Source organism: Melopsittacus undulatus, chromosome 5 (assembly GCF_012275295.1).
Source record: "Melopsittacus undulatus isolate bMelUnd1 chromosome 5, bMelUnd1.mat.Z, whole genome shotgun sequence".
NCBI classification, from domain to species: domain Eukaryota; kingdom Metazoa; phylum Chordata; class Aves; order Psittaciformes; family Psittaculidae; genus Melopsittacus; species Melopsittacus undulatus.
Window position 1 is genome coordinate 36,846,989 of NC_047531.1, and position 20,393 is coordinate 36,867,381.

Genomic DNA, 20,393 nt, shown 5'->3' on the forward strand with positions numbered 1-20,393 from the left:
AATCATTGAGTCACCAGTTTTCAAAAGGATCTTCTCATTCCCAGTGCTTGACCACCTACCTCTAGAAAACTGATGTTACTTCACCTAAGCTGCAAACAGCCACATTTTTGAAAATCAAGACTTACCTATTTAAAGCTGGGCACACTGGAAGCCGTTCATAATTGGGATGCATCTAATCTTAAGTATCTGTTCCTCAGTCTTCATAAAGTAGTATATTTCCTTAGCTGAATGATAAAGAGGAATAGAAATATAGGACACCATGCAGGAATTCAGCATGTATAGTATTGGGACTGTAGAAACACAAGGAAATTCCAGACTCAGGGTTACTGAATATGGTATTAAATCTGTATTTTCAGAACAGATGGGGGGTACTCAGACATCAGTTTCACTTACACAAATACACAGTTGAATGTGAAATGATGTTTCCTAAGAAAAAAGGATCTTAAAACACTGATTCAAATCTGTCACTGCATAACACTGTAAAGCACTTCAGTATCAGTAAGCTAATGCTTTATATTCTGTAAATTAACATGAATGCCTGTGTCCCCTCGCCTGTCCCCTATTTATAGGCCATGTGTTTTCAGCCTGCCATGTTAAAGAGTTATTTCATTACCTGTGAATTAAGCTGGAGAAAGAATAACATTATTTAAAGTTAACTCACAAGAACTGCAACCAGCTACCTCAAGACTCTATCTCCATGAGACCTGCAGCTGGTTTTGAAAATCAGGGAAGCTGTATTTACACATCTCTGTCTGTTTACTGATACTAACACAGTAATGCAGGTATTCCCAGAAAGGGGGAAGGGGCAGAGAACCATACTAGGGCAGAGGGAGAGTCTGTGCTCCTGTGTGTGACTGAGCTGAAGGCCCTCAGTTTCGTGACAAGGTAGTGAAGAAGACAGAGTCCCTCCTGGATCATCCATGGGAAGGAGTCAAGGACAAACAGGAAAAGGATTGCGTCTCTTTGAGCTTAGACAAAAAGGAAATGTAGTATTTTTATCTACTTTGTATCACTTTTTCTAAGCGTAGGTACAAGCAGCATTTGCTACCCTTTTGAAGGGTTTGCCCATGCTGTTGGTAGCTTCTTGGAAGCTGGGCAACCTGTCTGCTGCTCTGTCTAGACTGGTACATTATATTTAGCTTCATATTGGGCGTTTTTACACTGCAGTTTGGTCTGGAGTGCAAAACTACCCATTTATGTAATTTCAAATGATAGAATCCACTATCTTTTTGCACTTGCACCTACAGCTTTTGTCTCTCCTTTACCTCGAGACCTCGAGAAGCAGCTGAGTGAAGTACACGACAGACTGGAAATCTGCTTTTATGATTTGATGTTTTTGCGGTTGGGTCACGTAAAGACACAGAATTACCGCTAACCTATTAACTAAGGCACTGTTTCTGCAGTAGGGCGCTCCCGTACGAGTACAGCCGCTGGCAGGACCAGGGTTGGGGCTCAGCCATGTGCCTTCCAGCCCTGGGAGATCACACCGCGGTTGCGGATCCTCTGCCCCGCTGCCCCTCCAGGCACCAGGTCTGTGTTTCCTCACCGCAGCTCAGCACAGTAAGGCCCGCACCTCCTGAGGCGGCACGGCCTCCTCGGCCTACCCGGTACCGCCGGGAGCAGCGCAGGACCCGGCCAGAGCCCGCCTGGCCCCGCTGCCACCAGGCGGCCCCGCTGCCACCAGGCGGCCCCGCTGCCACCAGGCGGCCCCGCTGCCACCAGTCCGCCCCGCTGCCACCAGGCGGCCCCGCTGCCACCAGGCGACCCCGCTCCGTCCCTCTCCACGTCTCCTTCCGCGCCGGGCGCGGTGCGGCCGCAAGGATCCTCCCGTCAGCGCGGCCCGGTAGAGGCATGGCGGCGGGCCGGCAGCGGCCTGCGCCAGTGCTCGAGCTGTGGGGGGTGCTGCTGCCGCTGCGGCGGGAGGCAGCGGGGGACTCGGAGGAAGAGACCGACGAGGAGGCCGAGGAGGAGCCGCACTTGGCGGAGGCTGCGTTCCTGGACGGTTCCGGGCAGAAGCTGGCGGCCGCGCTGCCCCCCCGTCGAGCCGGTGAGGGGCGGTGGGAGCGCGGTGCGGGCGGGAGGAGGGCACTGCCGAGGTGTGCCGGGGGCGAACGGTTCATCACGGCGGGGAGCGCGGCTTCCCCCGGCACTGGGAGCCAGGAGTCCGGAGTGAGGGTGAATCTTACACAGGTCGCAGAAGGGCAGTGTCGTTTGCATTTATGCACGGCCACGGCATGGGAGCAGTACGGAACCACTCAGGTTAACTCCACACACAAACAAAAGGCGCTTTTTTAATGTTTTCTGACATTAAAGATGTTGGTACTGAACATTAATGAGTCCCCGCGGTCCGTCCCGTACTTGGAAAAGCAGGGGACCTTGGAGCAACCAAGAATATTGTATCCAAAAATCGGTTGAGAAGTTCAGTGAGGTAGCAAGGGGAGAACAGATGGGCAAGTTGTGACAGAGCTCAGAGCTGGGGGTATCCCGGTGGTGTGAGAAAGGGGCCTGCCCAGCGTGGGAGTGAGTGCGCTTTGTGCTGGTTGTGGCATTTAGTTCCATGTTATGGATCGAGGAATGGTGTGCTTGTGAGGGAAAGGGGATGAAACAGGAGGCAAACAGGCCATGTGGAACGTTAAGAACTTGTATTAATTGCTTAGAGGTTTTGTGGTTTCAGCTGCAGAAAGTACTTGGTATACAAATGTATGTGAGGAGAATGCAGGTGCCCTGATGGGATATTTTGCAGCAAAACTGCCTAAAACCGAATTGCAAACTTATCTTGGCATAAAAGGTGTGATATTAAACAAAAGGCTGGTGTGATTAATTGGCTAAATGTTCATGCACATTCTTAATTTTGTAGTTCAGACTCCTGGAGAAGCAGTTTTGGTGCTTCTTTCTGAGGTTGGTTTTGCTTTTGTTTTTAAAGCCTACTGAAAAGGCTGACATGGGGAAGTTTATGGAACTTCCTGCTTTACTTTTACTGTGCAACTTCTATGAAAGATAAAAATAAGCTTTGAACAAGCAGAACTCTCTTAATGAAGTTTTTAATCTGTATGACTGTTAATTTACAATGATTTTATTTTTCTTTTTGACAATTCAGTTATTATACAAGAAGACAACACTGAGAAGGAGTATGAAGTAGTTGGACGTTTTCCATTAGTTGGCCCTTGGTGGAGAGTTAATGTTAAAGCTAAAAAACTGGGGTCCAAGTACTTCGTGCAAGGATATCCATCGTATTTTCTGCGGACTGCTATAGACGAAAACAACCGACAAGTCTTTTCGCTCTTTCTTAAGGAATGTGCCGTTCCAGAGTATTTTAGAGAAAAGTTTTTTACTTGGCTTCCTGAGGAGTCCGTGCTGAGTTTTGGGAATCTTGAAAACACCCTAAAAGAATTCCAAGCTTCACACTTACCGGCAGGGGTTAAGCAAAGAGACACGAAGAATTATGACATCTTCTACTATGTTTCAAAGTCATGTAGGTACATCCTGTGCTATGTTTGTAGGTTTATGAATGAGTTCTGTCTTAGATACTGTGTTCAAGCTAACTTGTCTTCATATGAAGTGTATATTGAAATGGTTTTGAATGTGCAAACATTCTTTGTTTTCCAAAAGATAAATTTCTAAAAGTCTCACTTTCTTCTGAAATTCATTTCACTTCTGGAATTTGTTTTTTAAAGCAAGGTATAGATCACATCAGTTTCATTATCCCCCTTTTGCAGATCCCAAGACTGATACAAATGGTGAAAGGGATAGCTTAAGTTTGGGATCATTAAGAAAGCCAGTGGAGAGCACTGTTTCCCTCAGTTTCTCTGCTCATACGATACTACAGATTTAGAAGCCTCTTATTTTGGATTTTAAGCTTCTGTACATCTGTCTGAAAATTAGGTAAGCAGCAGGTGTGGTGAGGTCTGAACTGGCAAAAATCAGTACACAGCTTAAACTGAGCGTATAATACATATTTTCCAAATGAGTACATTTAGTTGCAGTTTTGGTCATCTGTTTCCATTATTTTTTCCCAAGGCAGTTCAAGGAAAACAGTCTTTAGGATTACAAAGAATAAGAAAGAAATTTGGGAGGTTTTGGATGTAGTGGAGGCAGAAGGATAAAAGCCAAAGTCTTTTTAAATTGTGGTTATAAATATCTTCATGTATTGCTGAAAGCTGTCTTGGTTTGTGGTACCTGCAGTTGCAGGAAAGGCAGCATTGGTAGCTCTGACTTTTCCTATGATACTGGAGTTCCTGCCCATTCTTCTGCCACGCCATTTTTGCTGTCTGTTGGATATGGTGTGTTGGCAAAGAAAGACTGGGAAGAACAGCGGTACAGATAGCAAGGAAGAGTATTTTCAAGACAAGATGCTAACAAAATTGGACGAGATCTTAAAGAATGAGCTATGGAAACTTGGATTCAGCAGGGTAAGTAGTGTTAAGCTGGGTAAAAGATGTGTTTGTTACATTAGAGTATTCATTAGATTGAATGCTGTTTCAGTTAACATTCTGTTTATCAACTGGGCATTTGTAGGAGATAAGTTTAGTTCATTTGGAAATAGATAATGTACTGGGCTCAGTTTTAGGAAAGGTTTGGTGTCTGGTTTTTGGTTTCTTTTTCCAGTTGATCTACCACAAATTAATCTTGGAACATTTTAAAAGTGGTTTTGTTACAACCATTTGTTTAGTCTTTTCTGCAAAGAGGAGAAAGTTAAATACTTGAGGTAATTGGCCCAAAAGTAAGAAAGCTGATTTAAACCCCTCAATTGTCCAGTTTGATACCAGGAAATGAGATTTTCTATTCTTAATGCATAGAACAGTATCTGTGCTTTCATAGTAAGGCAGATAAGTTACTCTTAAGAGGTCATCTGGTCTATTGGTTCTCCTTTCTGTATAAGTTTTTTTGCAGTTGCTGCTTGCCTTCTTGTTTTTCTTCACTCTACTTGCTGTGCAGCTTTACTGCTGCACCTCACCTTAGCACTCCTGTACCTCAGATGGCAGCTACGGCTTGATAGTTCAGACATGATTAGTTAATCCCTCTGCTTCGGCTACCCAATGCTTTTATTGACAGATGTTCTGACTTGTCTTTAAGAGCTCCAATTGCAGAGTTTCAGCAAGTTTATTCCAGTGTTCCATGTCTTTTCCTTTTAAAAGCTTTTTCCTGATGTGCAGTTTGACTGTTCCTTAATGCAGTAGACTTGTTGCTCTTGTTTCTTGTTCCAAAGACCTGCATTCTCACTGCAAGGGTTTTTTATTGCTTGAAGACTCTCTTTAGCTTTTTCTCTTGAGGCTCAGCAGGTCCAATTAATTTTTCTTTCCTGCAGCAGTTCATCTTTTTTTGCACATCCCAGTCTTTGACTGTTTTGCAGTAGTCTCCGTAAGGATTATGTATTTGTTGAACTATCATGTTAAGAATTGGGTACAGTATTATATGGCTAATGCCTTTCCTATGCTCTGCTTCTACAGGTTGTGTGCCTTTACTTGAAACTGCGATAGTTAGGTGCGCATGATTTCTCCCTAATACCCAGTTTATCTGCCAGGTTTTTGATTTAGAAGTTTCTGGTTTATACAGAAGGGTAACTGAGAGGAATTATCATTCCATCTTACTTATAAGTATCTTGGTTTCATGTAGCTTGAAAAGCAATATAACTTCATATATTATGAAAAAATACATAATTCAGTGATTACAATTTATATTTGTCAGGAGGAATGTTACTCAGTAAGCGGTTAACATCTTCTGATATAAATATATATTTGTTTTTATTCCTTCTTGGGAGAAGATCATCTATAGAGAACTGAAACTTCCCTACTGTGAGGCAACGTGGGCTGCGTTTTGTCAGTGTGAACATCTCCTCTGGAAGATCCCTGAGTTGCAGAAGAATGCGTTAATTCTGTATGATCAGCTCAAGAAACGGTGTAGAGAAATGGGGCACACTTATCAAGATCAAGATGAATTAGCTCATTTTGTATCTAAAGATATGTCCATTGAGCATGTTTGGCAATCTCTTGAATTTTTGAAGGACCAGAGCATAGTGATTAAGGAGAAAAAACTAGTATTTCTGCCTTATCTTTATAAATCTGAAAAAGACATTGCAATGTATATAAGTAAACTTCTGTCAAACCGCTCATGGAAACTGGATGTTGATGTGAAAAAGGTACTTAATGTTTCTGAGACGTCAAGAGAAATGGTAGATATCGGCGTGAATGTTACCCAGGCACATGAAATGGAACATATGAACGAAAATAGTCCAGATAATCATAATTGTGAAAATCACTTTGCTGAAAAGGAAGTGGGGTCTACATCTGGTACCCAGAGTAAAGCAGAGTTAGACTTAGATCAGGTGATTGCTTTGGAGAAGATTTGTTCTAATCCCATCACAATCATAAGTGGAAAAGGAGGCTGTGGGAAGAGTACCATAGTTAGCTACCTTTTTCGTCACTTGAAGCAGATGGAAAAAGAAGTGGAAGCTGCTTCTAAGGCCTTTGAAGAAGACCTGGATGCATCTGAGGAATGGAATGCCTTTGATCTTAGCGGGGAGTCAGAGAATATGTACGCAAAAAAAAATGTGCACGTACTATTTACTGCACCTACAGGGAGGGCTGCAGGCCTTCTGAGTCAAAAAACAAATATTCCTGCATATACACTGCATCAGGTAAGGATGTCCTTTTGTTTTATTTTTAAATTGTGTTCTGAACGGCCTTTTGACTGTCCTTGTTTTGAAAAAAAAAACAAAACCAAACCCAAAACCCAGAACAAAACCTTGTGATGTGAACTTTTCATATGAAACCCTTACCTAATGCTTAGGTACAACTTGTCAACATTACGTTTTGGAGAGTTGTACATCAGCCATTTGAAATAAATTGTTTGCTGTAACTTTGGTTTTTGATTGTTGGGGTTTTTTTTCTACTTACACACATCTCATTTTTGCCTTTCTAAGGCATCTGGTCTTTTTAGCTTCTCAGCTATTGTTTTGGGTTTTGTTTTTCCAAGGAGGAAATTAAGCCTGAAAGATTAAGTCTGAGTATTGACAGTTTTAAGTTCAGAATTTCAGATGATAGCTCTAAATACAACACGAGAAGATACCACACTCTGGCTGCCTTTATAAGACAGTTGTTGACAGTTGATTCATGTCAGAACTTGATTTACTTCTGTTTGTTTCTAGATAATCTATAGTTTCAGATCCTGGAGGCAGAGTGAACAATTACAGCCATGGAAATTTTCTACTGTGACAGTTCTGATTGTGGATGAAGGAAGTTTGGTGTCTGTACACATTCTGAGTTTGGTTTTAAAACTCTTATTCGAGCATGCTCAGCTTGCCAAACTTATTATCCTAGGTAAGTGAAACAGCAACTTTAGCATTATACAGTACTTAATAATACACAATATACAGTGCAAGTATCAGAGCTGTCACTGGTTTCACTGAGTCTCTTAAATACCCCAGAATGTTACATTGTTTTGCACTTGGATATTTCTGCTTATTCTTAAGGTCAGATGAGAGAGTTTTCTATCTCAGCTGTCGATACAAAAATATCAGTATCTCCCTTCCCTGTTTTAGCACTCTTTTGTCTACTTCTGAAGGTATTATCCAGGCCAGGTGACGGGGTTTTGAGTAACCTGGTCTACTGGGAAGTATCCCTGATTGGAACTAGATGATCTTTAAATTTCCTTCCAACCCAAACCATTCTGAGATTCTATGATTATGACTTCATGTGATAGCTTATTACATCTTGCAACTGGGAAACTTTCCTTATTTCCTTAAATTTAAAGAAGCTAGTGTTTACATTTAAATCTCATGTTAGAAGGGAGGTTTCATGTTGTCGTGGTTTAAACCAATTCCACACACAGCTTGTTACTCACTCCCCCCCCTTGCTCCCCCAACTCCCGGAGAGTTAGGAAGGAGAATCCGAAGAATGTAGCCCCCACGGATTGAGATAAGCACAGTTTAATAGCTAAGGCACAACACAAATCACTACTGCCATTACTACTACAAATAATAATGATAAAGCCAATAACAAGTGAAGAGAATACAACACCTCACCAGTCACCGACCCATAACTCACCCCACCCTGCCCGACCGAGCACCAAGTGATACCTCCTCCATCCTCCCAGAGCTCCAGCCCTTCCGGGTCTTTCTCCGTTACATCCTGGGCATGACGTGCTATGGTATGGAATACCTCATTGGCTAGCCTGGGTCAGGTGTCCTGTCTCTCCTTCCTCCCAGCCTCCCCTCCTCCCTGGCAGAGCACGTGCTCAGAAAAGGCCTTGGACAAACCAAACATTTGAGCAGTAACTCAAAACATACTTGCTATCAGCAACCGTTCTCAGCCCAAAAGTTGAAACACAGCACTGCACCAGCTACCAAGAAGGAGAAAAAATGACTACTACTGCTGAACCCATGACACGTTACTTACAGCTTAATGCTACGATCGTCTTGGTTAATTCAGAAGGGGAAACACGTGTAAAATGAAAGTTTTCTGCTGTCTCAGAGGTTTGCTCTTTGGCATGCCATTCATAAATATGTAACTTTCAAAATGTGTTTGAATGAGATGTCCTCACTGTCAGTGTTTATCATGCAGAGGGATTTGCACCTGCTAGTAGAGCATTGCTGAGTTTCATGAAATTTAAGCTACAGCCTGATCCCCCAAACAAAGCTTCTTAGATTCTTGGAAGTTTTATTTCGTGTGAATTGTGTTGATGAATCATGTTGCTATGTAGAGGTTTGAGAATTTATTAATTCCAGTGTGGGGTTGTTTTGTTGGGTTTTTAACAGATGATCTATTAGTGCTTCTCACAAATACTCATATGCATTCTGTTTAGGTGATACTAGACAGCTACCAAGCATAGACCCAGGAAACATGTTAGCTGATATCTTTGAGGGCCTAAAATCAAGAGGCTTTTCTGTGGAACTGCGAACTAATCACAGAGCTGAATCACAGCTAATTGTAGATAATGCATCAAGGTAGGATCTCATTATGTATGTAAGAAGCATTCTTGTAGTAGGTTGGTCCTTTACCTGCAAAACAGTAGTGCATCCACATTTGACTCTACATTACTGCTTCTGTATAGTTTCTTGTTAAAAGTTAACAACACTGGTTTTAAAAGCAAATGGAAGAACCACCCAAAACAGCAACAGCAGAACCCCACAGATTTTTCCAGGAGTGTATGTATTGGAGGAAAAAAATGTGTGTGATGGAATATGCTTGAATTTTATTGGACGAATTTCACTGTCAAATACTCCCTGTTGTTTTCAAACGCGTTGTGCTTGTGTTGACTTATAATTGCTTCCCTAAAAAGGAAGTCTTAAAGATATTGCTGGTAAGTGTGACAACAGCTAAACCAGACTGCATTACATTAAGAGTTTAGGTGCCAAGGGCTGTTAAATCATAATTTCCTTTTTTTTTTGTATTAATACCTAGAAGTGCTGAACGTTTCCAGCATTTGCATTACTTTTGGACTTGAAATAATCCTATTTACTGTCAGTGCGTGACTTCTTTGTTAAACCTCAAACAGCAATATCTAGGTCCAAGTACCCAAGACCTTTTGATGTTGTTTTGAAGCTGAGAATATTCTGGACTACCAGATGTTTTACAAACACTCCCACTTTATTTTTGCTAACACTTCTGTGTTACTCCAGTCTGCTTCCATGAGAAGTAAGAACACAAAATATCTACTGTAGTGCTGAAGTGTTAGGGGATAGGTTAGCATTTTTTCACTGTGATAGTAAGTTATGCTTAGAAGAAAGTGTTTCTGAAGTATGTAGTATAGATGACCAAAAATGTATAAATGGTGAATTTCAGGCTGGTACAGATGATGTTACACAGGAGTCCTTTAACTGGAAATAACTTTTCTGTTTTCCCTCCTCTTCTCTGGTCAAGAATCTCTCACCGGCAGCTGCCTGAATTTGATGAGGTGCTGAAAGTTTCTGCTTGGAATGAGGAAATGAAAATGCCAGGCCCAGAGAAGAAGTTCATTTTCATTGCTTTGCCTGCTGGCGGGGGTTGTGACAGTATGTGTGTACACTCAGTTTGTAATCTGGATTTCCCTTTGGTAAAGCACAGACTGTTTGCCTGGAATTAGCACTTGGGGAAAATTGTAGTCTGGTTTTGTTTGTGGTATAAATTTAAATGCTAGATTCATAGTTTACCTATAGTTTAGCTTTTTGTAAGTGGGTGCAGCAAAACCTGTAAGTGCAAAGGATACACTGTAGAGCTCCAGCTCACCAGTTAGTTACATCTTGAATTGGGGGTGATGCAGCTTCCATCAGTGTAAACAAGTGTGATTGTCTTTTTCTATGGTAGGTGGAGCTGTCAGACCTTAAAAGATTAAATGTTTCAGTAATTTGAGTAAACAGCATCTGTAACAGGATGGTGCTGGACAGGAATGTGCACCCAACTCTAGAATCAAGTTAGGAAAACGGAAGCAGAGAACAAGTATTTCTGTAAACATATTTTCATGTTAGGGTTAGGGACATGGCTTTTGGTTTTTTGACCTTTCTTGGATAAGTGGATTGAGGAGCTGCTACTTAATAAGCATCAAAAAGCTTCAAGGAGGATGTGATGTAAAAAAAAAAGTGTGAATGGTATCACCTTACCTTACTATAATAACTTACTCAGCAAATAATACTAAACCTGGATTTCCCCTGTATCAGTTTATCTTTACCTCTTTAATGGGCTATATCCAAACCTTATTTTGCATGAAATATGCTCTGTGCAGCTGCTTAGCACAGAGAAACTAGAATTTCTCTCATTCCATATCAGTCTTGTCTCTCACATTTTAGCTTTTGGGAGGGGTGTGTTTTTGTGCTTTATGTTCTTTTCTGTGTTTTTTTTTTTTAAACAAGTTGAAATGTCTTTGAAGCAAGAAATAAGCAAAGGCAATTTCATATTGAATTATGTTTTTCTTGTATTATTCTGCATATTTTAATGCCTTACTTTTTATGACTTCTAAAACAGAGTTGCAAACTGCCATAAAGACTTTACTTAAAAAAGGACCAGGATTGCAGGATGCCAAACAATCACAGTTCATTGCTTTCAGAAGGTAATGGAGCATGTAGGCAGACACTGAAAAAATCCTTGCTAGCAGCCATTATCTAAACCCACCTGAATGTGCTGAATTGTAGAGACTAGTGGCAATATCATAAGATTACTGGAGAGAACAGGCCAGGTGTCTTTTCCTGTGTCTTCTGATTGCTTCTAGTCTCTCCATGGAGAGCTGCTTCGTTTTTCTATAAGCTTAATGTTACTTTGCATCATTATTTTTGCCTTTGTTTTCATGTTCATCTGTGCTGTTCATGTTAAAGAAACAAAGGGTGGACTTAAGTGATCAGGTTTTGTAGTACGTTCTCTGAGAGCCTGTGCTCTGGTGTTTGTTATAGGGCAGTGTTCTTCAGAAGTGAAAGGAGAGGTCTCATCTTCAGGAGGAACCCACAAAATACAAAGAAATGTCAATTTTTGAAAGTATCCCATTGTGGCAGATTTGAATTCTGGGATGCATGATGGTACATGTAACCTACTGTCTATATATGCTTCTGCCACAGGTGGACATTGACCAAATGACAGGGGATACTTGCATTTTGACTGCGTAACAAAGGCCATATTTCAGTCGTGTAATCTGATGGGCATTAGTGCTCTTGTTGTACATTGGCAAATGCACTTTGGATATCCAGCTTGGATATTTGGAAGCACAATGCTTATCATTTAAGAAGGGGTAGGGTGTAGGGCTCTAACATGCTTTGAAGAAAGGTTGGAAAGTTTACCAACCACTGATAATATGAACCATCATGTTATCCTGAATAGTATGGCCTCACAGAAACAGTGAAGGGATAAATGTAGTACCAATAGTCCATAAACTGATACTTCTGCACAGAAGGGTACTTTAGAAAAGACTACTACTTTTATTTGTGAAGAACCTTTTCTCAGCAATAAAACCTCACTGTTTACAGGTCACTAGTGCACAAATAAGAAATTTGTAGATTTTAGGTAGTTTACCTGCTTGTTGTGAATGCTGAGTAACTCTGAAATCAGTTTTATTTTTCCAGTCTGCATTCAGGTACAGTACTGTTTTTAATGGTTTCCATAAAAGATTACTCTAGAATATAGGTACTTATTCTGCATTTAAAAGGTAAAATTCCAGGTCTTTGAAAAGCAAATAAATCTTCTATTTTTAATACATCTGCAGACAGAAAATAATATATCCAGGTTTAGTTTTTGTTTAGTTTTCCTCTTTATCTTAAATCTATCTAATCTAGGTATGCAGCATAAACATTCTCACCTTTCTATGGTATTTAGACAGAACCGTTCCTTCTACATCATGATTTTGTTCTTGTTCTTTTTTTGTACGATGTAGGCAAGATTGCGATGTAATAAATGAACTTTGTTGCCAACACTATTCGAATCATTTAACCAGGTAAGCCAGTATTTTGCATTTTTTCCTGTGAACAGTCTCACTGTCATGGTGTAACTCCATGTGACTGTTTCTTATTGAAAGGGTTTACAAAAATTCAAGAAACATCTTTTAAATGTGAGTTGTCTTAACTGTTTGGAACGTTATTAAGGTTATTAATCTGGCCCAAGTATAGGGAGGGGAGACGTAAGAAATCCTGAGAGATGATAAATGCATACTTTATAAATACATTTTTCCCTCTTTCTTTCTCCAACCTAGAGACCATAAAAAACGCCTCTTATTTCAAATTGATGACAAGATTTCTTGCACACGGAATACGTACCTCAAGGATCTCTTGCCAGGTTGTGGTTTTGGGGGGGGTCCTTATCACCATGAACACAAAAGTGGAGAAAGCGCTCTCACTGCAGACACTGCTGAGGAGGGCAAGCGACTGTGCAATGGAGACATATTTTTCATAACAAACGTAAGTCCTAGCTGCAGGAACCGGCACAAAACCCCCAGTGTCAGTCCCTGTAGAGTGCTCAGAACAAAACAATTTGCAGTTTTGTAATTTTAGTCCGCAGCACATACTTAGTTTTTCTGCTAAACAATCATGTGAATAGCAAGAAAGAGGCAGACTTAAAGTGGAGAATTAAAAAAATACATCTCTGAGCATTTCTGTGAAATGTGTTTCAGTTGATCTGCTCGTGCTCAGTGTAAATGCATTCTGTAAATACTAAAATGTATATGTAATTGAAATGGGTGATGTTTTGGATAGAGGTAGAAGTCTTAAGTAAAGAATAAAGCTGTTACAGCTTTGAGCTCTCCCCTAATCTAAGATTAAGATCTTTAGAAAACTAAGCTGGCCAAAAAAATAGAGCAGCAAAACTTCTGTATTTATTTGCTGGCTTCCTGAGTTGACTCAGCACATGGTCCAGTGAAAGTACCCATATTTGTGCATGGGATGGGGCACCATACAGGGTTGGTGGGGGAGAGTGGGCTCTTTGCCTTTGTGGCAGTAGATCATTAAAATGGCCTCAGTGGTATATTTCACTGTATCCACTGTATCAGTTTTCTGAGGGTTAAAACTACCTTGGTCAGCATGTTTCTTCCTAAACAGAAGGACTTCGGGTAGGCCGTGTAAAGTGAAACTGCTTTTCCTTCAAGGAGGTCAGCTGAAAGATGATAGCTATCTTTTGGGTGTACCGTCTTCTGAAATTATTTCACTGGGTTGATATTGCAGCTATTTTTGCAGTAATTTCAGGGAAAGCTGTAATATGGATACACACAGATGTATAGACACAGGTTAAAGTGTTCTTGTGCTGTTTCTTCAGGATGTAGAAATTAATAAACAGCGCTTACTGACCATCAGCAGCACGTACGGCTCTACATTCACCGTGGATTATAAGGCACTGAAGAAGCTATGCCACATAAAACATGCATGGGCCAGAACTATTCACACATTTCAGGTAAAAAATAAAGCAGCTATGAGTTGGTAAAACCTTCTTATGGCTTTAACTTGCTAATGCGCTGTATTTTCATGTGAAAGAGCCAGAAGCCCTCTTGAAACTCAAATTCCTTGAATGCAGGATACAAAATAGTCTTGGGAGTATCCCCAGTTGTCTCCAGCTTCCTTGGTTTTGTGTCTTTTTTCTGACTCCTTACTGGAGATATCACTTTGAATAAGCTGTTTTTAAACATGTTTTAGGGTTCTGAGGAGAAAACTGTTGTCTATGTGGTTGGCAACCCTGGCCGTCAGCACTGGCAGCATGTGTACACAGCCGTGACCAGAGGATGTTGCCGTGTCTATGTTATAGCAGAAGAGCCGCACCTCAGGAGAGCGGTCACTAACAAGAGTGTGCCCAGAAAAACTCACTTACAGAGGTTTTTGAGAGAGGCAATTGCAGAAAGGAGCAGCTGTCCCGGACACACTTCCTCTCCCCTGACCAAGAGCTGGCTGAGTCAGGACCCTGAGACCCAGTCTGTTCGTCTAACCCAAGGTGCTCCTGAGCCACCTGAGCCTCTAACAGACCTGATTAAACAGGCAGAGTCAGCAGTTCTCATTCAAGAAGAGCAGACAGACATTTTGCAGCAAAGTGCACGTAAAAGGCAACAAACCCTAGCAGAGAATTCCGAGGATGCTATGGAAACACCCTGGGTGAGTATCGATCTCTGAACTGGGAAGGCTTAAACCAAACTTCTGCACTGTCTTTAACCACCGCAAGTCACCTTCTGACTGTTACAATTGTTTTGCCATTATTTATTTAATACTTTTCCAGATCCTCAGTAACTGGTAAAGCAGTTGAGTTTGGCAGGCATTTTCCCAGAGTAATATGCAAAAATAAGTTAACAATGTCAATAGTAGCAAATTTATGCACCTTATTAGCCAACACATCACTCCAATAAGTAGCTTAGGCTATAGTCACTCTTTGTGTGGAGAAGTCTGTTTTTAAGAGCTGACATGCTGTAAGAGTTTTATATAAAATTTAACTGGTGAAGCTGTTTTTATACAGTCAGACCTGCCTAATAGGTGTTTTTTTTTTCATTCTGTCTCATTTCTGAGCTCTGTCATGAGGAAAAAACTGTTTTTGAGGATACTTACTGTATTCTTGGAGTACTGTGTTCAGATATGGGGCCCCCGATATAAGAAGGATGTGGACCTGTAGAAGCAAGCCCAGAGGAGGGCCACAGAGATGATCAGAGGACTGATCTTCACCTCCCCTGTGAGGACAGACTGAGCGAGCTGGGATTGTTCAGCCTGGAGAAGGCTTAGGGGAGACCTTATAACAGTCTTCCTAAAGGGCACCTACAAGCATTCTGGAGAGGGATGTTTTAAAAGGGCATGTAGTGACAGGACAAGGGGGGGTGGCTTTAAACTGAAAGAGGGGAGATTTAGATTAGGTATTAGGAAGAAATTCTCCACTATGAGGGTGGTGAGACGCTGGTGCAAGTTGATCAAAGAGGTTGTGTCTACCTCATTCCTAGTGGTGTTGGAGATGTTTATTGTTTATTCTCCAACCTTGCCAGGTTGGAGAGGGCTTTGAGCAGCCTAGTTTACTGGAAGGTGTCCCTGCCCATGGGAGAGAGGTTGGAATTAGATGATCTTTTAAGTTCTCTTCCAACCCAAACCATTTTGTGATTCTGTGATTTTAGTTCTAGTTCAAACACTGATAACATTTTTGTTCTGTTTTGACAGAGAACAGAAGATTCCCCACTTCAATCTTCCAGACTTAGGAATCTAACTTTGGGTCACGTAACTCCTAGGAAGCTTTTAAAGAAGTAACAGCCAATCAACTGTCCTTATTATGAATCTTTCTTGAACCTGTTCCATTCAAGAATTCAGAACAGAGAAGCTGGTTGTGCAGATAATTTTCCCGTATGCTTTCCCGTACTTGCATGTTCTATAAAGTACATGCTGTTTTTGTTTTAAAGTGACCCTTTTCAGAGATCTGCCCTTTAGTAAAAAGGTTGTGTTGGTCATCAAATATAATTATTTTGTTTCAGTGAAGAAAGAGAGGATCCAGATGTTCCATACAAAAATACCTGGTGATTTCCAGATTTGAAGGCTAGCTGCCCATACCACGATCTCTCCATCTCCTAATGCTACAGAACTGATGAGAACTTGTTACATGTGCCAAAACTGTGGTTTGCTCTTGGGAGTCAAAAAGCAGTTTGCAAAGGGGATGTTTCTGGTGTGTGGCTGTGAGGTTTTCATTGATTATGGGTTTTAATCTTGTTAAAAGATTAAAAATAACAAGAAAGTTGCAACCAGTGACACAGAAATTTTCCCCCACTTCGTACTTGAGAGAGATGTACAACTTGCTGCTTCAGCTCACAATTATATGCTGGTAATGATCTGGGTAAGAAATCAAAATTCCCAGTTGGAGTTAGATAAAACATTCCGATTTCAACTTCTGTGTACCATGTATGTGACTTACCGCATTGTAACTCTGGAGATCAGCAAGATGGATGCTGATCAAACATCAGACAAATTGCACTAAAATTTGGACAGCTTCCTTTTTTCTTTTTACGTGTACAGCTGGAATTCCCCCCCCCCCCAAAAAAAAAAAGCTGTGGAAAAAAATGCCACTTAATTTTTTATGTTTTTAAATCACTGTTTATTTCAATTTATACAGTAGTTTTTCCATACAAATATTTGCAACAGTTTGAATTTCAAAAAACATAACATAGACGATAAATATCATGCTATTAAAGTATTAAATTTGTACAAAAATACTTTACAGTTTAATGCTTATTTGTTACAAATAAAAATACATATTTAAGTAAGTGACTCGATGAACTTTTTTTTTCCTTTTTTTTTACATGATTCAGCATTGAATGTCATTCTGACCTTTTCTGGCAGTGCTGAAATAGAAACCAGAGATAGGTGTGTGTGCGGGGCAGGTGAGCTTGTTCATGTGTTGGAAACAACGACAGGGATACAGTTAAACAGTTGAAATTGAGAAGAAACAACTCTGTAAGGTGACTGCTTAGATATGGAGACTCTACAAATGTACAAATCCAGGATCTTTATATTCACCAAGAACAGTAATTACCAATAACAACTTGAATACCGGAACAAACCAAAGCAGCTGCTGGTGAGCATATAATGCAACTGGCAGTACTTTATTGCTTGGGGGGAGAGGAGAGAGGTTGTGTGATGTGTTTGTAAAATATATTTACAATTTTAAATCCTAAAAACGTGTTGTAGGGGGTAACATTTATCATAAAGAAGGCTGAAAACGAAGCGTAGTAAATAGGACTTTGGTCCCTTCAAGAAATCGACTTACTTAAAAAGCTCACGTGTGTCAGTACAAGTTTACAGGTTTATGGATCATTAAAGAGCTTTTGTATCAGTCTCCCACTGACATAGTTTAAAAAAAAGCCATTTTCTTTTAAAACCTTTCTGTTTTGTCTGAACTCGTTTCAGTTTCACTCTTGTCAGTAATCCTCCTTCACAGAGGTTTTATCCCACTGGAAAAGACTCTGCTTAAAAATCCCCACAGGCTGCAAGATAGACTGTTAAAATATTTCATTGCATAGGGAAGAACATACCTCCTAACAGAATGTACCACAGTGGGGCAGTAACATTCACCTCCTCCTGCAGCCTCCTGCAACTGTGTTGTTAAACCTCTCAGCCGTGCCTTGTTTGAAGAGTGCACCCTCCTTGCCAGCAGAAGAAAGGTTCTGAAAGTTACAGCTCTAGACATTTAACAATTAAAACCCAGTGCAGCATCACACTTCCTTGTCCCTCAGGCAGCACCTTTCTGATTGATGGATAAAATGTGTTTTAAAAACCACGTAACCTGGACACCACTGTTTGTTAGCAGAGGTCAACTCTGTGCTTTTCCCTCAAACAGCAGCTGCTGAGGAAGAGAGGAACATTTAAATGATGTTTAAAACATCTCCCCAGTTTGCTATCTGGGGGGAAGAAAAGGCCCTCATGAGTTTTGTACTGTTGCTAATGCTAGGTTGTTTAGAATGGACTGACTTGACTTAATGAAGAATTAAACCTTTTCAGAAGTAACCATGAATTAATACAAGCCTTGAGACAAAAAGACTGAGCTGTGCTTTTTAGTGCTATACAGCATCTGAGCCTTAATCTCAGAGAAATCTTAAAGGGATTTAGCACCATAATTGTCTTTTGTTACCGAATGTCCCACTAAAACGATTTTCTGCTATAATGTATTTGTAGGATCCCGTGTCTCTGTATGAACATTAGTGTGTCCGCTCTGCTGAAGGAAGGCGTTAGTCTGATCACACCACTCCCCACTCACTGAAGTCTGTTGTTCTGAGCTTCCTTTCGGAGGTGCCAGCGGGTTTCTGCTAATAACCAGCTCCAGCTTGTTGCCAGATTCTGCAATGAGGGGCACAACCAGACAGCAGTCAAAGTCTCTGGTGCGGACGTGGTTTACCTGGAAGATTAGAAGATGGATTTTTGTTACCATTTCAGGAAAAAGAAATGAGATCACAAGAGAAACAGATTTATCCTTGAGACTATGGAACCTCATTTAAAAATTCCAGGTGAAGAATCACCCAGTACAAGACTATTTAGCCGTGGTGTCTGATCTGAAGACACCAGTTAAGTTTTCACTCACCTTTCAATGGAATGTTGCTGAAGTGGGCATGTTTGCACTGGTGAGAGCTATTGGCAGCTGTCACAATGCCCACTCCATAAATGACAATGAACAGCACATAGTTATTTCATCTGTCATGGTTCATTCATTTCAATACAATAGAGCACATTCAAAATGTCAATTCAGTTCAGGTCTTCTCCCGTTTTAATTAATATACATGAATTTATATAAAGTATTGGGCTAGTTGACAAATAATGTGGTTTTCTCATCACAGTCCAGCCTGACACTGTGGTAAGCATGGTGCTGACTATTACATTATTCCAACTACGTCAGCCAAGAACTTGGATCAAGCACAGAAGCAATTGTCAAGTCTGTATCAAGGACAGCAAAAATGACCAATTTGTCTGGAAACGCCCTGGGGAATTCCAGCTTTCCTGTGAGCATCTGTGTCTCCTGTGGAGCTCTGCAACACCTAACGTGACTATGGCTTCACAGAAAGCCTAGCCCTCATGCTGCTGCAGAAAAGCCCGTCACCGCAAAATGCAGCCTTTTCTTACTGAGGCTCTAAGCCTCATGATCATTTGTCTTTCATTCCATCCCCCTACACAAATCTGTTCCAGCAGAAATATAAAAGAGTGCTTTGTACTTTTAATATTTCAGTTCTCATAATTTAAAATACAGTAAGTGATGTAGATAATAAGGTTGTTCCAAACAAGCAATGAAAATGCTTCATGCAGTTTTCTACATCTGCATAGGGCAGACACCCCAACACCCTGCAGTGTGGTAGTTACAAACGTTTCTACAACATCATATGTATGTCATGTCTCTTCATTCTAAATCTATGTGGTACCTGTAAAAGCCTGTCGTATGGTTTTAAACCTCCCAGATCACCAGGGCCAGCTGGTCGAATGTTTTTAACATACACTCCTTTTTCCAGTAAACCATCTGAGACACTGAACCCAAAGTCTTCTCCATCTGAGTCCTTGTACAAAGTTACCTGTGGAGGGGATGGACATGATGAGAAGGGAAAACAGAAACATTTGTCTATATTTCTACAAGCATTAGGTGGGCTTTTTTCCTAGGATGGTTTTGGTAGGTTTTTTTTTTTTCACATTAGAGAGATCACTTACCTACTATTTGGTACTTACAGTATTACAGTTGTCCCCATTTTGACATTATATCAGGAGCCACCTTATTCTTCAGTAACAAAAAGCCCTTCTCTCTTCTGCTCAATTGGAAATCTGTGGTGTTCAGCCCACCTTTTTTGGTGTCATTTTTTTTCAGTCTTTCTTAGTTTTTTTGCTACTCTATTCTCCAGTTGCCAGAATCCAAGTAAAAGATTAGGTTTAGTTTTGCTTCAGGGATCACAATCAGCGTCATGACTTCCAGAACTTCCAGCAGTCATAAGCACTACTGGTACTGTAAGCCCTTGCTAGCCTAACCTCAAAAGTGCTCAGTACAAGAGTTGTAATGCAATCTGTTACAATACAAGTGAGGCTCCTTCTACAGGAGCTTGCAGGCAGTGTTCTTACACAGCCATGAGATGGTCCTTCAAAAGCAGGAAACAGAAGTTAATGCAACAGTTAGGAGAAGGTTTTGCAGGTGTTCAGAGAGCAAGCCCTCACAGGTGGCTTTGTGAATTCAGTTATTTGATAAAGATTCAGAGACTCCTTTGTAGGTATGTGGCACGCTGAGGTTTTTATTTCTGCAAGGTGTTTACTTTTTCTTGCTTCTTTCTCACATCAGGAGTACAGAGCTATGCAAGTAAGTTGTGTGAGTCACTGGTATGACATCCACCTGACACCAGTGCTGGCACAAAATGCGTGTGCAGATAGCCACACAATCAAATTCTAGCTCTTACTGCCATAGCTTTATGTCACTTTGGGTTCAAAATACTGGTTTTACCATACCATGGTGGATAAAATTACACCATTAAGAGTGCATTGTAATTTT

General features: G+C 40.8%; 2 protein-coding genes across 2 annotated transcripts in view; one reads left to right on the forward strand and one right to left on the reverse strand.

Annotated features, from left to right (window-relative positions):
• The first annotated feature begins 1,784 nt into the window (after positions 1-1,784).
• HELB (DNA helicase B) lies at positions 1,785-16,464 on the forward strand. Its single transcript, XM_034062766.1, has 13 exons — positions 1,785-2,047; positions 3,098-3,472; positions 4,183-4,409; positions 5,762-6,634; positions 7,145-7,316; positions 8,800-8,941; positions 9,858-9,988; positions 10,935-11,019; positions 12,328-12,387; positions 12,643-12,847; positions 13,698-13,832; positions 14,072-14,521; positions 15,560-16,464. Exons 1-13 carry the CDS (start codon positions 1,852-1,854, stop codon positions 15,644-15,646), a joined length of 3,138 nt encoding a protein of 1,045 aa, XP_033918657.1. The 5' UTR covers positions 1,785-1,851; the 3' UTR covers positions 15,647-16,464.
• The window catches only part of GRIP1 (glutamate receptor interacting protein 1), a 325,658-nt gene continuing 321,722 nt past the window's right edge, over positions 16,458-20,393 (reverse strand). The window contains exons 24-25 of the mRNA XM_034062764.1: positions 19,291-19,437; positions 16,458-18,278 (exon numbers count right to left, since the gene is read on the reverse strand). Coding sequence (XP_033918655.1) covers positions 18,042-18,278; positions 19,291-19,437 — 384 coding nt within the window. The 3' untranslated portion in view covers positions 16,458-18,041. The remainder of the gene's footprint in view (positions 18,279-19,290; positions 19,438-20,393) is intronic.

Bases quoted from the DNA above. Each gene is read 5' to 3' on its own strand.
- HELB (XM_034062766.1), top strand. From the start codon at position 1,852: ATGGCGGCGGGCCGGCAGCGGCCTGCGCCAGTGCTCGAGCTGTGGGGG. The intron at 4,410-5,761 runs GTAAGTAGTGTT...TCTTGGGAGAAG, and splicing joins GGAAACTTGGATTCAGCAGG to ATCATCTATAGAGAACTGAA. The intron at 8,942-9,857 runs GTAGGATCTCAT...TCTCTGGTCAAG, and splicing joins ATTGTAGATAATGCATCAAG to AATCTCTCACCGGCAGCTGC.